Here is a 14,040-nt window from a genome sequence, read left to right on the forward strand (position 1 = left end):
TGATCCATGGAATTTCTATGACTCTCAAGTGGCTCATTTTCTTTGAGAATTAAATGTTAGAAATATATATACTGTAGTCCAAAATAAACTAATCCATATTATCTAAAATTGCCACAGTAATTCCTTTCGGACAGCTTGTACACAGAAAGAATAGGTTGCTTTGTAAAAACGGCATGGGAAATGATGAAATATCGCTTATTTTTATAATCTTTGACAAGAAGTGAAAATACTATTTTCTGAAACCCAGGTAGACGACTCATTTTTATCACCTGCCAGAAGAAAAAGCATCTTTCATAAAATTGAGCACCTGCCTACAGAATTCTACATCTGTGTTTACATGGATTTAAGGACCTCAGGTAAACCATTGGAACAGAATGGAAATCTCCTCAGACAAGATCAAGCGGGGAGTAACCAAGCCTGAGCTCCACATGTCCTACCCGTGTCACAACAGCTTCCCTCTAGCTCAGTGTTTCCCAAACTTCAGCTTGTACCAGCTTCACCTGAAGGTGAATCACGCAAACACAGCCTGGTGGCCCAACTCCTAGAGTTTCTGATTCAGCAGGTTTGTGGTATGGCTCGTGACTCTGCATTTCTAACACCTTCCTGGGTGATGGTGATGACAGAAACCACACTGAGAGCTACTGCTCTGGCTTAAATCCTATAAGAAAGAGTATTCTTTTTACATAAGATACTCCTATATTTAGGCTTCTATGCCTTGGGAGTATTGTATAGATTGATCAGCCATTTAGACCATTTGTTCAAAAGTGTGGCCATCGTTTGGAACCCACACAGGCCACCCCTGAAGTCCACGGGGTGGGGGTGGAGCCGTCCTCTCTCATGGGCTCTGGTGGTTTCACCTGTGGCCTTCACGCTGTGTTGCTTCCACCTGCAGTGCAAGGATTAATTTTGGCTTATTTAACTACTTGTGAGTTGGCTCTGCAGCATGTCAAGAAAGTGGCCTTCTGGGGCTGGCCTGGTGGTGTAGTGGTTAAGTTTGAATGCTCCACTTCAGTGGCCCAGAGTTTGCAGGTTCAGATCCTGGGTGCGGACCTATACACTGCTCATCCAGCCAGGCTATGGCGGCATCCCAGAAACAAAATGGAGGAAGATCGGCATAGATGTAAGCACAGGGCCAATCTTCCTCACCCAAAAAAAAAAAAAAAAAAGAAAAAAAGAAAGTGCCCTTCTGGTTATAAGAAAGCTGGGAGTCAAGAAACCATTTGAAGGCCCATCCTAAAACCATACATAGACGGGGTAAGAGGTGGCTGGTGTTGGATCAGGGCAGGGCCAAATTCCAACTTGGATACTTCCCAGTTGTTAAGGGATTGTGAAGGGAGGAAGAGAAATAGACACAATTTATGTTCTTTCTACTTTTGCACTGTGGATGATTCACTGACCTGGGAATGAGAATCAGAGCAATGGTAGACTTGGTGGTGGGAATAACAGATTCATTCAGTTTTCCAGGAGCAATTGGTTGGTGAGGCTCAGCACAAGAATCTGAGCTTCCAGAACACAAGAACCACAGCTTTTCTCTATTAACTTCAAGAGCAAGGAGGGAAGGCAGGAATGAACTCTAGATTTTACTTATAATAGCTAACTTATTACGTGCTTACTAGTTGCCATTTTACAGACAGAGAGAGAGACTGACTTATGTTCTATATTGTTATTTTGTTTTGTATCTTTAGATGAAGACTCAGTTACACATTAATCGGATACCTCAAAGTAACTGTTACGTTAAAAAATTACATTAAAAAATTCACCCTCAACTTACCCCCTAATTGGAAAATTTCTGACTGCTGCCCTTTTTAAAGACCACGTGTATCCAAAAAGCCTCGTCCCCCTTTCTCCAACTGCTTCTGTCTGCCCAACATCAAAGCCCAAAGACCAGTCAGCACAAAAGAAATATTTCCAAAGAAAGACAGAACCATTTGATTAATAAACATGGGGAAAAAAGCATAAGCTCAGAATAAATTTCCAAAGATTCAACTTCAAATGAAAACTGAATTGTCAAAGCATGGAAAAACTTATGGTGCCATATTTCCGTTCCAAGCTATTTCTTAGACTTCTTTAGATTGTTCCTGTTCTTTAGTTTGCTCTTTAGAGAAACTATATGCCTATATAAAACCCTATATGGAGATTTGTCAATTAGAAGCCAATAAGCAGGTAAATGAGAGAGATGATAATTCTTAAATAATATTTGGCCAAACCTTTAGAAAATTGGATCATGAAATAGAAAGAAAGCAAAACCTACGTCAAGTCTGTTTGCTTAATAGCACACTTCAGCCCTCTTCCAAGACCACAGTCGGTTTTTCTTTCAAAATTAAGCAATTCTACAAAAAGAGACTGTTCTTACCCTCATCCTCCCATTCCTTATGGCTGGGCCATCCTCTGCCAATCTCAACACGTACAAATCCATTTTGTACTCCCTTCCTCCACGAATGCTGAATCCAAATCCTTTGGCTCCTTTCTCCATGTCCACAGTGAAATAGTCAAAATCCTTCAGGGTTGGGGAGAAAATGGAATAAAAAGTTGTTTAGTATCAGAGAAGCTTCTGTGATCAGCCCTTCTGCTGTCTTCTCTTTCGCAGCTAACGTCTTCCCAATGACACTGCGTTGTGAGAGGAAGTAACCTGACTTCACGGTCTAGCAAAATGCAAGACAAAACCCCAGAGGTTTGAGCAGATCAGACCCAGTTTACTGGGTCATTGAAAGAAGTGCTCTGTAGTTTCTTTGCTTTCGTATTCACCAGTTTACTTGGCAAACGTGTAATTATCGCATGTAGACCTGAGGGATATTCTCTCTCATTTGAGTTTTCTCATCGCTGCTGTTGAGCCCATAAATAAGTGTATCAGAGTCACGAGTGTGTGTGTGTGAATGACAGGTTTGCTCATTAGAAAATGAGGTTTAATGGGGTCTTTGAGGTACCTGGGGCTGCCGGTAGTCTGACAGAGGGTACTGCCTGGTGTCGGGGGAGTGCTGCCTGTAGTCCAGCAGGGGAGGGTGCCTGTAGTCCAAGGGCGGCGGCTGCTGGTAGTCCAGTGGGGGCTGCCTGTAGTCAGTGAACGGAGGCTGTCGGATGTCTGGTTTCACATCTTGCCTCGCTTTTACTTCGGACCTGTAACTAAATAGATGGAAACGGGACTTGCTTTGGTATCTCAGCATTCTAAGGAGACTGGAATGATCGCATGACCTCCAGGCCCTCGTGGGCCACACCTCTTGATGGTCCTTTTCCGTTTTCAGGAGCATGAAAAGATTCAACAAATGGTAAGCATTACTTTTAAATCGTTGACAAATGCCGTATGGTATCCTTTTCATTTGGCTCCTTAAGAAATCAAGGTAAAAATGACGGTTCAACCAGAACTTTGTGGAAAAGGATTATGGATATCCCTCTTTGACACTGGCTGCTTAAAAACTACAACTGCAGCAAATTTAGGGAGCTAAACACTTAACTATACATCCCAAAATATCAGTCTGTCTTAACACCAGGAAACCAGCTCTCTCCATCTCTCTCTCTGTGTCTCACACACGCACCATTCATTACTTCATGAAAACATGATCGCAGTATTTCTGAATACTTTACAAATACATAATTAAAGGCTGTTTTAACTTGCTAGGTAGGATCTTTTTGAATATATTACAGAGGTTATAGGAGAGATAGTAAGGTATAATCACCACATACAGATCAGGTAGAAAGTCACTGGGTCATTGCTAAGAGGAGAGACACATTGTGCAGAGTTTAACTACGAGACCACAGCTAATGGGTTAATGTCAGATACTACCATGGGCATGAGGTGGAAGGGAAGCCAAGATGTTTATGTCCAACGTTTGTCTTTTTCTTGTTTCTCGATATTAGTTACTAATAAAATAAATACAGAGACTGGTATGAGTTGTTTAGTGCTCTTTTGTGAATCCAAACTGCTCTAAACTGAGGAGATTCCCAGTTCCAAAAGGAGATTAAAATAGCCAGTGCCTGCCATTATGGGATCATGAGTAAGGTAAGCTGAAAAAGTTTCCCCATAGTAGAGAAGCCACTTAATTCTGTGGTTCATTGCCAATTGCCACAATGATGGTCTATAATGAGCTACCCAGGGATGTAGGAAGATTAAAAAATACATTCTATACAACTATAATTTTATCTAAAATTAATATGGAGGGTCTGGGGAATTGAGAAACTATTCAGTACCAAGGAAAAACTCAAATGTGTTATGAAAACAGGTTCAAAACCAGTAGAATTTTTACCTATAAGACTAGATTTTTTTTTTTTCATTTTGCTGGCTGATGATGGTCTCACGGATGCTGACTAGTATTAAATATTTAAAACAGTCATTCACCTGAACAATTTCCATTAGCATAATCTAATATTTGGTGAGGACACACTGAAAGTGGATGGCAGCCGATGTATTTATTTGGGGTTTTTGGATGGAGGTTAGTGATGTAGTTATTTCAATCAATGCTTTGACTAGGTCCCATTTGTTACCTAACCTGCAGAAGCGACATACTCCTTCTGTGAGTTGCCCTCTCCCCCAGTGAGAGTATGCATGCTGAGAACAGAATTATTTAAAATATGCTTTGAATGAGATGCTTAACTATGCAAATGCATGAATTAAACAAAAGGAATTGAACTGAGTGACATTTGTTGGTGCGTGTGGGTTCCTTTCTAGAAATAGCTTGCCTGATGGTTTAGATGTCACTTGGTTTTAAGTTCCAGCCCCGTCACTTTATTTTCATTATTGGTGTGATATGGATATGAAATATCCATCATGTGCTCCGTTTCTAACCAGATGTGTCACGAGATACAGCAAAAGAGGGTGAAATGGAAGAGTCCCCCCGAGATGACACGAAAGCTTAGAAATAGGAACGGGGAGAACTCGCAACAGCTGTCATGGAAGCCTACGTACATTCCAGCGCCCAGACTTCATTCTACGCCAGGGCCAGGCGTCAGGATTTTGCGAGCTGCACATTGAACAGCTCTTTAACAAGAAAAATATGCTCAATTTTTTATGAGTGTTGCTAACTTTTAAGTGACAATACCGGCTAGGGCAAAAATTATGTTGTTTTGAATTTGTGAAACACTTTATTTAAGGAAAACGCAAGATTATTGAAAGATTATTAACCTCTTTCAAGTTCCTTTACTTAAGTAGGAAGGTCATCAGTATAACCCTTCATAGCCATTAACTCCTTTATTAAAGTGACTTTAGAGATGATAAAACTAGATTGCTAACAGTAAATTCTAGCAGAATTTTATGCTATAAACAAGTTCCAGAACCAAGAAACACTGTCCATGTGGCAGGGGATCTTATGGCGGGATTTTGCCTTATATGAGCCTTTCAAGAATTCCTTCCAGCCTTAAGTATCCAGGGTTTAAAGTCTGTGAAGGAAATCTACTTCCAGGGCTCTTCCACTGACCTCGCTCTTTAAAATGCAGTCAAATATCAACTACCTTTGCTTGGGAAGGTGAATTCTGCTATTCATATTTAGTTTTGGAATATTTACATAATGGCTCTTCTGTTGTTTTCAACAAACGCTTCTCCTTGAATAAGTGTTTTGCTTATGCCCATATTAAAATTATTTCTGTTTCCTGAGCTCACACCAAAAGAATGTTACGGGACAGAGAAATGGGTAGAGGTATGCGGGGTGTCAGCTGGAAGCCAATCGAAGAGTAAATAAGACAGGATAAAATATTCACTCATTCTAACTCAAAAAATGAAAATTTGCAAGCAGATTGTCATTTTTTCTTGTCGCCCTTTAACATGGGAGCTGGCTTAGTTTGACATGTAGGTGGGAACTTCTTGTACAAATGAACTAATAAAAAATTCATACAGGGCTGGCCCAGTGGCATAGTGGTTATGTTCACACACTCTGCTTTGGTGGCCTGGGGTTGGCAGGTTCAGATTCTGGGCATGGACCTACTTGTCAAGCCATGCTGTGGTGGTGTCTCACATATAAAATAGAGGAAGATTCACACAAATTTTAGCTCAGAGACAATCTTCCTCAAATGAAAAGAGGAAAATTGGCAACAGATGTTAGCTCAGGGCCAATCTTCTTCACCACAAAATAAAAAAAATAAAAATAAAATTCATACTGTGTGCTTGGCATACAAGTTGTCTTGGAGACATCTCTAGCCTAGAAAAAGGTGAAGAATTTTCCCTCCGATACCATGACCATCTTTAAATGCAGCTAGGAAAATTGTTCTAGTTTCTGTAAGATTATTGAATCTCTTGATTCCTATGCAAATGAGCCACCCACTAACAATGGAAGAGTGGAGCTGGGAATCCTGAGTGCCAGGAGAAGGCCCTAGGACTGGAGCGGGCCCTTCCCAGGCTATTAATATTACTGAAGCAAAAATACCCAAGAACTCTAGGCAAATTTGTTTGGTGATTATAAAACTTTGGATCAGCTCAATCTGTTAACCCCAGAGTTAGGAAATATTTTATTGTGTATTCAGGCAAAAAAATGATCCAAACACCACTGCACCTGTGATGGGGCTGAATCCTGGTTGCGAGCTAGTAGCAGATGGGGACAGGACAGTGGCCTCACCCAATCGTCATTCTCCCCACTGAACTATGCACACCGGGGGTGACAGTGCCCTCCCCAAGGCTAGAAGCAAGAGCCCATCTCAAGGGAAAGGAGACTCTGGAAAGGAGAAGATGGGACTGGGGCTGGGAGGTTAATCAACAGGGGCAGAGCCAAGAAGAAGAGTCTGAAGCTGGCCCAGGGCTGCTGGAAGGCTCAGATCCTTCCTCCTGAGGCTGAAATGAGTCCTGGGGAAAGCGGGTGCAATCTGTCGAAACGACACGCGGTGGAAGAGAACACATCTGGGGCTTATTACCGAGGGACCGGGGCTTGCTCCTCTTATAGATCATCAAACTCTTACCTCTAGCATTTGCTTTATGGGGCTTAGTCGCTTTTCCTCCCTGGAATATATTAAAACCATAAACAGCTGAGGACAACAGACATTTACTTTTCTATGAGAGCGAATGAGGGACATCAGAATAGAACAGGGCTTTATGGAAATGACACCTGTGGTGGGGGAAAATATTTGCTTGGCTACCATGTGAGTGATGAACCTAGAGAGTTCTGGGACTCAAAAACTGGGTGTCACTTAGATCTTCCCCAACGGGGAAGGCAGGAGATGGGAAGCAGATGTTCAGAAAACATTAGAATCGTGGAAAAGACTGGCGAGGATTTCGTATTCAGAGATGTCCCCATGGGCTGTCCTGTTTTTCTCCTTCGAAAGGGAGAAAACAACATGGGAACATGTCTTCTTGCCCGTCTCTAATGGCTCAACCTAACCCAGGCTCCCCATTACACACAAGTCACAATGAGAAGACAATGTTATCTTTATATGGCATCCTTTTTTTCTGGAATTTCAAAGTGCCTTATTCACAGAAGCGCATGATGTGGAATGAAAGAACCTCACTAGATCGTGGGTGGGCGGAGATAAAAGTGAAACGCAGTAAAAATGCTAACGTTCATTAATGCTTTCAAACCCTTCAACATTTCCCCTACTCCATACCCTCGTTACTTTCAAGCCATTACCTTCGTGGCTCAGTGGACACTGGCAGCCACTTCTAACTGCTTAACCTGCATTCACCTTGACCAGCCTCCAGTCTTTTCTCTGTGGGGTCAACTGAGATGGTGGAAAGCAAATCCGATGATGTCAGGCCTCAGTTTAAATCCCTCCAGTGACTTCTCACTACACTTAAGATCAAAAATTTTTTTTTTTTTGAGGAAGATCAGCCCTGAGCTAACATCTGCTGCCAATCTTCCTCTTTTTGCTGAGGAAGACCGGCCCTGAGCTAACATTCACGTCCATCTTCCTCTATTTTATATGTGGGACGCCTACCACAGCATGGCTTGCCAAGCGGTGCCATGTCTGCACCCAGGATCCGACCTGGTGAACCCTGGGCCACCGAAGTTGAACGTGCACGCTTAACTGCTGTGCCACTGGGCCGGCCCCAATATCAAAATCTTTAACTTGCCTACAGACCTTGTAGGGCGGGCCCCTACCACCCTCACAGGCTTCATCTCAAACCATGGTCGCTCCCCTTAATCTCCACTATGTGGCCTTATTTCCCTCTGTCGTGCTTACCTGCTCCCTCTTGCCAAAGGGCCTTTGAACATGTGCTCCACTCTGTCTGGACTCACTTTAGTGTGCTCTTCAGCTAGTAAACCCCTGCTCATCTGCAATCGCTCATCATTTCTTCAGAAAAGCTTCTCTCATTGTGAAGGACAGACACTTGTATTTGCTAATAAAACCACATTTATAACATACACACAGTCTCCAAATCACACAAAGGCACACATGGCAATTTCCACTTTATGAGAATCTCTCTCCTGCCTGTGTCCCGTCCTGTCCCCACTTCTCCCTCTCCCAGCCTCCCGCACCTCTCAGGATCAGAAAAGCCAGTGGAAACTTTACCTATTTTCATGTCCTTGCAGCTGAAGTGGCTGAGGAGGAGCTGGCTGGGCGACCGGACTGTTGGGGGTGGCCGGGCTTGGCTGGGCCAGGGGGCTCTGCTGGGCCGAGGGGCTGTGCTGCTGCGCCATGGGGCTCTGCTTCTCCGAACTGGGCGCCGAGGCTGGGCTGTTGAGCTCTGCAGTGGGGAACCAAGCGTCAAATGTAGACACACTGGCATCTGATGAAGGGCAGAAGGTGGCCGGAGGTGGAAACTCTGCCTTGGCAGATGGCTCAAGGCTCTGGTTATTTCAGTGTCTGCTAGGCCTTAAGACAGCAGCTTTAACTTCTCAAGCTCCAACACCACCCCCAGAATTAGTATTCTTTTGTTAATTCTAACGGTTTCTGCGCAAAGTTATAAACAGATTCTCTTGTCTTTTTGTCAAAAAAAAAGATTACAATAAAGAAAAATCTGGGAAAACTATGAAACAATAATTCAAAGGACTGGGCTCTAAAATATACTCTATTTTCCCAGCATTGCTGGCCGAGAGAAATCATTATAGCCGCTGCTGTTTGGTTGTAACAAGAATCTTACCACTATTCCAAAGTTTGGGAAAGGAACTAACCATAATAAAAGAAAATGCTTTGTGCTGTCTTTTCTCAGGCTCCTTGTTAGCCTCATTGCCTAATTACTCTCCGTACCCGTGGTTCTCCGGGAAGAAGAAAGAACCCTGGACAGAGGAAGGTTCATAAACTTGTTCTCCGTCTAAACTCCATTTTGGCCTTTCTTGTAATAGCATCAAATTTTCAACTGAAATTATCTATATTGGATTAAGGGCTGGACGTATTTCAGACTGGGAGAATGGAGACGCAAGTCAGAGTTTTTGTGAGCAATCCTGCTTAGAGTTAATTTCCATTGAATGTTTTACACATAATGGTGTCTGCAGATAACGGGTTCAAAAAACATGGTCATTTTCTCGTCTTTTGGTTGGGTGACAAAAGGGAAGTGATCCCTTAGCAATCCCTTATAAACCACTCTTCTCCTTTCTTTTCTCATGGCCCAAATTTCTAAATTTCTTCTCCCCTTGCTTCAGGGTTTCCCAGCCTTGCCACTGTTGACATTTTGAGCCAGATTATTCTTGGCTGTGCAGGGTTGTCCTGTGCGTTGTAGGATGTTTAGAAGCATCCTTGCCCTCTACCCATCAGATGCCAGTAGCATCCTCACCCCAATCACAATCAAAAATGTCTGCAGACATTGCCAAATATCCCCTGGGGGGACAAAATCACCTCACTTGAGAACCACTGTTTTATGTTTAAAGTCAGGTAGCTGTTTTCTGCCTGCTTGTGAGATAGTCTCAAGATGGAATCAGGAGACTGAATGAAACCGAGGGAGGGGACCAAGGTGAGTGAGCCTTATCATTCTCCATGTGGGACACCGTGCTCCACTCACCAGTGAGCTCCAACCCTTGAATTCTCCAATATCACTAATGAGCCAGCAGCTACGAACTAGTAGCGATCCCGCCGTGTGTCTGGAAATGGTGAGTTCCTGGGGAGCTGGTACTCAGAGCTCCATGGCCCCTTGAGGCATGGCTGTGAGTTGTGATGCTTACACTCTTCAAGCCTCAGGGGGGAGTCCTTGTACACAGAAATTCCAAAGGCTAAGAGGGAACTTTAAAATTCATATCAGATGCAACATTTTCTAAATGAGCTCTCTTTATACCACGAAACTTCCTCAAGCTTTTCAAAATCAATGTGACTGAAGAATCCTCCAGAGCTGAACCATTAACATGAATACATTGTGTGTTTTTTTTTTTTCCTTCAGATTTGTGATTCTATCCTCTCTGTTGAATGGCTTCTGGCTTAATATAATCATAAAAACAGTGATCCCAGGCCCATAGGGAATGATGGAATACCCCAGTGTCTTGGGACTCGCACTATTTATCTATGATGTCACGTAGCTTGCTCTCTGAATGACACTGGCACTGAGTAAACAAGACACGGGTTGCAGGAGAGTGTCCATTTTTGCCAAAGTGTAAATAACAGTCAACCTCTGAGCTCTGATATCACCCTGATGGCACCAGGTGGTCTCCCTGCTCCCCGCTCGGGCACTCACCCTCCTGAGGAATGATGCGAAGGGTCACACTGAGGCCCGCATCCTTGATTAGCTTCACGATGTCCGCGTGAGGCATGTTGATGATAGACTGGCCGTTCACTGCTAAGATCCGGTCTCCCACTTTCAGTTTTGCACAGCGATCTGCAGGACTCCCATCAATGATGCGTCCGATCTTATGGGGCACAGCTGGAAAAATCCCCAACAGAAATAGGCGTCAGTGGCATGACCAATACACATTCTGTCTTTGAGTCCCAGCCCCACAGGAAACAAGGCAATGTCGGAATGCCTTCTTTTGTCGATATATTTGCCCTTGAAATCCCAACCATTCCTTTCAGATGTGGTCCTGTGCATACTCCTGAGACCAGAGTTTCTAATTCAAGTCCTTTGCAGTGACAGGCCAGTTCCAAACATGTGGACCAGGGCCTCTCTACCATTGGGGTGCACCATCCTTGCCCTAGGCTTAAAAATATAGCTCTTTGGGCCTTATCCCAGACCTTGTGAATCAGAATGTTCAGGCAGGAGGTGAGGGTGATGCGTTTTTAAGAAGTTCCTCAAGAGATTCCAACACATACAAACTTGTGAGAACCCCAGACATAGAGCACTGTGCCTAAAGAGCTCCTGCTCTAGGGGCAATAATACGCAGTTCCAGAAAGACACAATAAGTACCGGGAATTTAATTTCTACCCTTTTCTATTTTACTGAGAGAGGGAAACAGGAAAGGAAAGACATATATATTAAAATGGGCAGTAGCCAGCCGGTAAACACGTACAATCAGCTTCCCACTCATCCACTAAGCGTTAGTTTAAAAGTTGATGTGGTTTTCAGATCTTACCTCTTCTGTCTGATTTAATGTATTAGGTGGTGTTGAGACCCTGTTAATATCTGATACATATGTATTTCATCAAATCTAAGATGCCAGCAATGCAAAGACACACCTTTATTTTATACACCACAAGAAAGAAAAAAAAACTGCCTATTAAACAGGGACACTCCACTGACTGTAGGATGCTCTCTAGTTTTTGAGATACTAAAATATGGAAAATGTGCACGGAATTGATGAAATATGGCATATGTCTCTTTGAAACAATGAAACCTTCTTTTTAAATTGTTTATTTATATGTGTGAGGAGAGCCAGGTACGTGGGGATATAGATTTTCCAGCAGGTTGACTTCTAGTCAAGTCCATGGTTAAGTGCCTGCCAGGTTCGCTATTTCCGGGGTCAGACATCAATAGCACACAGTGTCCTGTAAACTCTCTCAAGGAACTTACAAGCTAGAAACCTGTTCCCTTCTCCCTTCAATATAGAGAACCTCGGCCAGGACATCACCTGTCAATGACTGGTTGCTCCCTCTATGGAGGTGAGGTACTGATTTAATCCGCATAAAGTCAAAGACACACTCCACCATTCACTATGCTCTGGGGGCACCCGCTCTTGAACTGTCAATCCACATATGCCTTACAGCGAAAGGCAGAACACAGGCTCACAGCCCTGGGAAGGAACGACACTCAGTGAGTTAATGAACCAGCACCTTGATCATATTTCTGTTGTGAAAGGTTATAGACAGCATATGAAAATATTGCCTGAGCCTGTCTTGGAAGTGAAACTCATCGTGTTGGAAGCTCAAACACGTTTTGATTTATCACAGGTGCTAATGGCTTTATTGAAGAACACTGACTTAAAGGACGCTCATGATCATCTTGGAGTCTTAGGACAGTATATTTCTCAGGTAGAACTATGATAAGAAACATAATAAGAACTCACTCGTTTACTTATTTTATAAAATAATATGGGTATTGCAAGGTGTATGGCCTTCAAACACAACCAGAGTGAACTTTCCTTGCTGTTTTCGCCTCGTTCCATGTTCAACAGTGTTCCTGGAACAGTCAGTAAAAGATACGGTCTCCCTGGCCATAATGTGTATATTGTTATCTGTTCTGTGACCTTTGGAAAGATACCTAACCTCTCTGAGTTTTGGTTTTGCACCAATAAAATTGGGATAATAATATGTTGACTTCACAGGATTCTGGTTCTGAGAATTAAATGCTATCGTATGTAAAGTGACTAGAAGAAGCCTGGCACGTAAGAACTGACCTATGCATATTAACTTTTCTTTCTCTCTTTCTATTACTATTACCTTTTTAATGTTCCTGATGTCACTATTGATGTGTGCGCGTGTGCTTGTACAGAGGTACCAGCTTGAATTCTGTCTACATGGGATAAACTTGTAATACTGCTCAAACGGAAGGAACGCGTTGCTTCCTACAGAGCAAAATCCCCTAAGAATCAACACAAGAAAACAGCTTCACTTGGGAAAGAGAGATGTGTTTTGGGGGATTATATAGTCACCAGAAGAGGCCAAGAATCCTGTTTGTTTTTCTCTGGTTTCACAAAAAAGATGTTGCGGGTCTCCATAGGAAAACACCAACTTGTAAGTAAGAGTTTATCATCCAAAGAGAAATCAGCATGATACAGATCTCTTCATTTTCTATCTTGAGCCTTACACTCACACACACAATTATAACCACAGTAATATATATAATTGAATCCTTCACAGATCATATGAGATACCTGATAGTGTTATCAGTGGAAGGAACTGAAGCATAAAGTGCAGAGCAATTCGCCCAAGATCGCATAGGGTGACCTTGGGTTTAGAATCCTAGTCTGTCAGATTTCCCAGGGTTTGCACCTTACTGTGTCCTCCCTCCACTCAAGCACTTGGTTCATGAGCGTCTGTGCTTTTATTCTGTGAGAGCAGCCTGGCTCTGAGCAGGGAATCGTAAACACTTCACCCATGGCCCTGACCCAGGGGAGGGTGGGAGGCAGGCACTTTGCTTGAAGTGGGTTCTCTGTGGCAGCTGTCTTTGACAGGCAAGGCGTGAGGAGGAGAGGAGGGGAGAGAAAGGGAGAGGAAAACTGGACCGCCCCTCAGATCCTATTTAGCTGGGACTTCACATCATAGTGTCATTCCTTTATTTGAAGTAATTTCTTTGCATATTAGAGACACTCATATTTGAAAGGAAATTTAAAAATATACTTTAAAACATATACAAATGGTATTTGGATGATTTGCTGTTTTGAATTGTTCTTGTCTCTGCTCCCTTCCATTACTGCAGATCATCTAGAATTTACTGGGCATAAAACCCCCAAATGTTTCAAAACATAGATTTCACACACATACATGCGTGCGCGCGCACACACACACACACACACAATTCTATGTGCCCAACAGCAATAAGTTGTTATTGGTTAATTTCCAGGCACTGTGCTAGGCACTTATTTCAAATCCTTACAGTAACAGCGTGCAGAAGCTGTAAAAGTGTAATAATCATGCCCATTTTACTGCTGAGAAAACAAATAAGTATCAAACCCAGGATTCAAACCTGTACCTATGGCTTCAAACCTCGGGGTCACTCCCTCCTTTTTTGATATGTGGTAGATTGAAAGCTATTTGAATTATGAAGAGCGAGGGAATGGCTTAGAAAAGCATGCTGCTTGATATTTCAAGAGGAAAGTTTCATTGTAAACAGAA

General features: G+C 42.9%; 1 protein-coding gene across 6 annotated transcripts in view; it reads right to left on the reverse strand.

The window, feature by feature from the left end:
- The window catches only part of MAGI2 (membrane associated guanylate kinase, WW and PDZ domain containing 2), a 1,256,398-nt gene that overhangs the window by 109,627 nt on the left and 1,132,731 nt on the right, over nt 1–14,040 (reverse strand). For all 6 annotated transcript variants that reach the window (XM_070506114.1, XM_070506099.1, XM_044769320.2 and 3 more), the window contains 4 exons: nt 10,511–10,696; nt 8,422–8,596; nt 2,925–3,120; nt 2,354–2,497 (listed from right to left, as the gene is read on the reverse strand). In XM_070506114.1, the coding sequence (XP_070362215.1) occupies nt 2,354–2,497; nt 2,925–3,120; nt 8,422–8,596; nt 10,511–10,696 (701 nt within the window). The remainder of the gene's footprint in view (nt 1–2,353; nt 2,498–2,924; nt 3,121–8,421; nt 8,597–10,510; nt 10,697–14,040) is intronic.

This window comes from Equus asinus, chromosome 1, assembly GCF_041296235.1.
Source record: "Equus asinus isolate D_3611 breed Donkey chromosome 1, EquAss-T2T_v2, whole genome shotgun sequence".
Taxonomy (NCBI): Eukaryota; Metazoa; Chordata; class Mammalia; order Perissodactyla; family Equidae; genus Equus; species Equus asinus.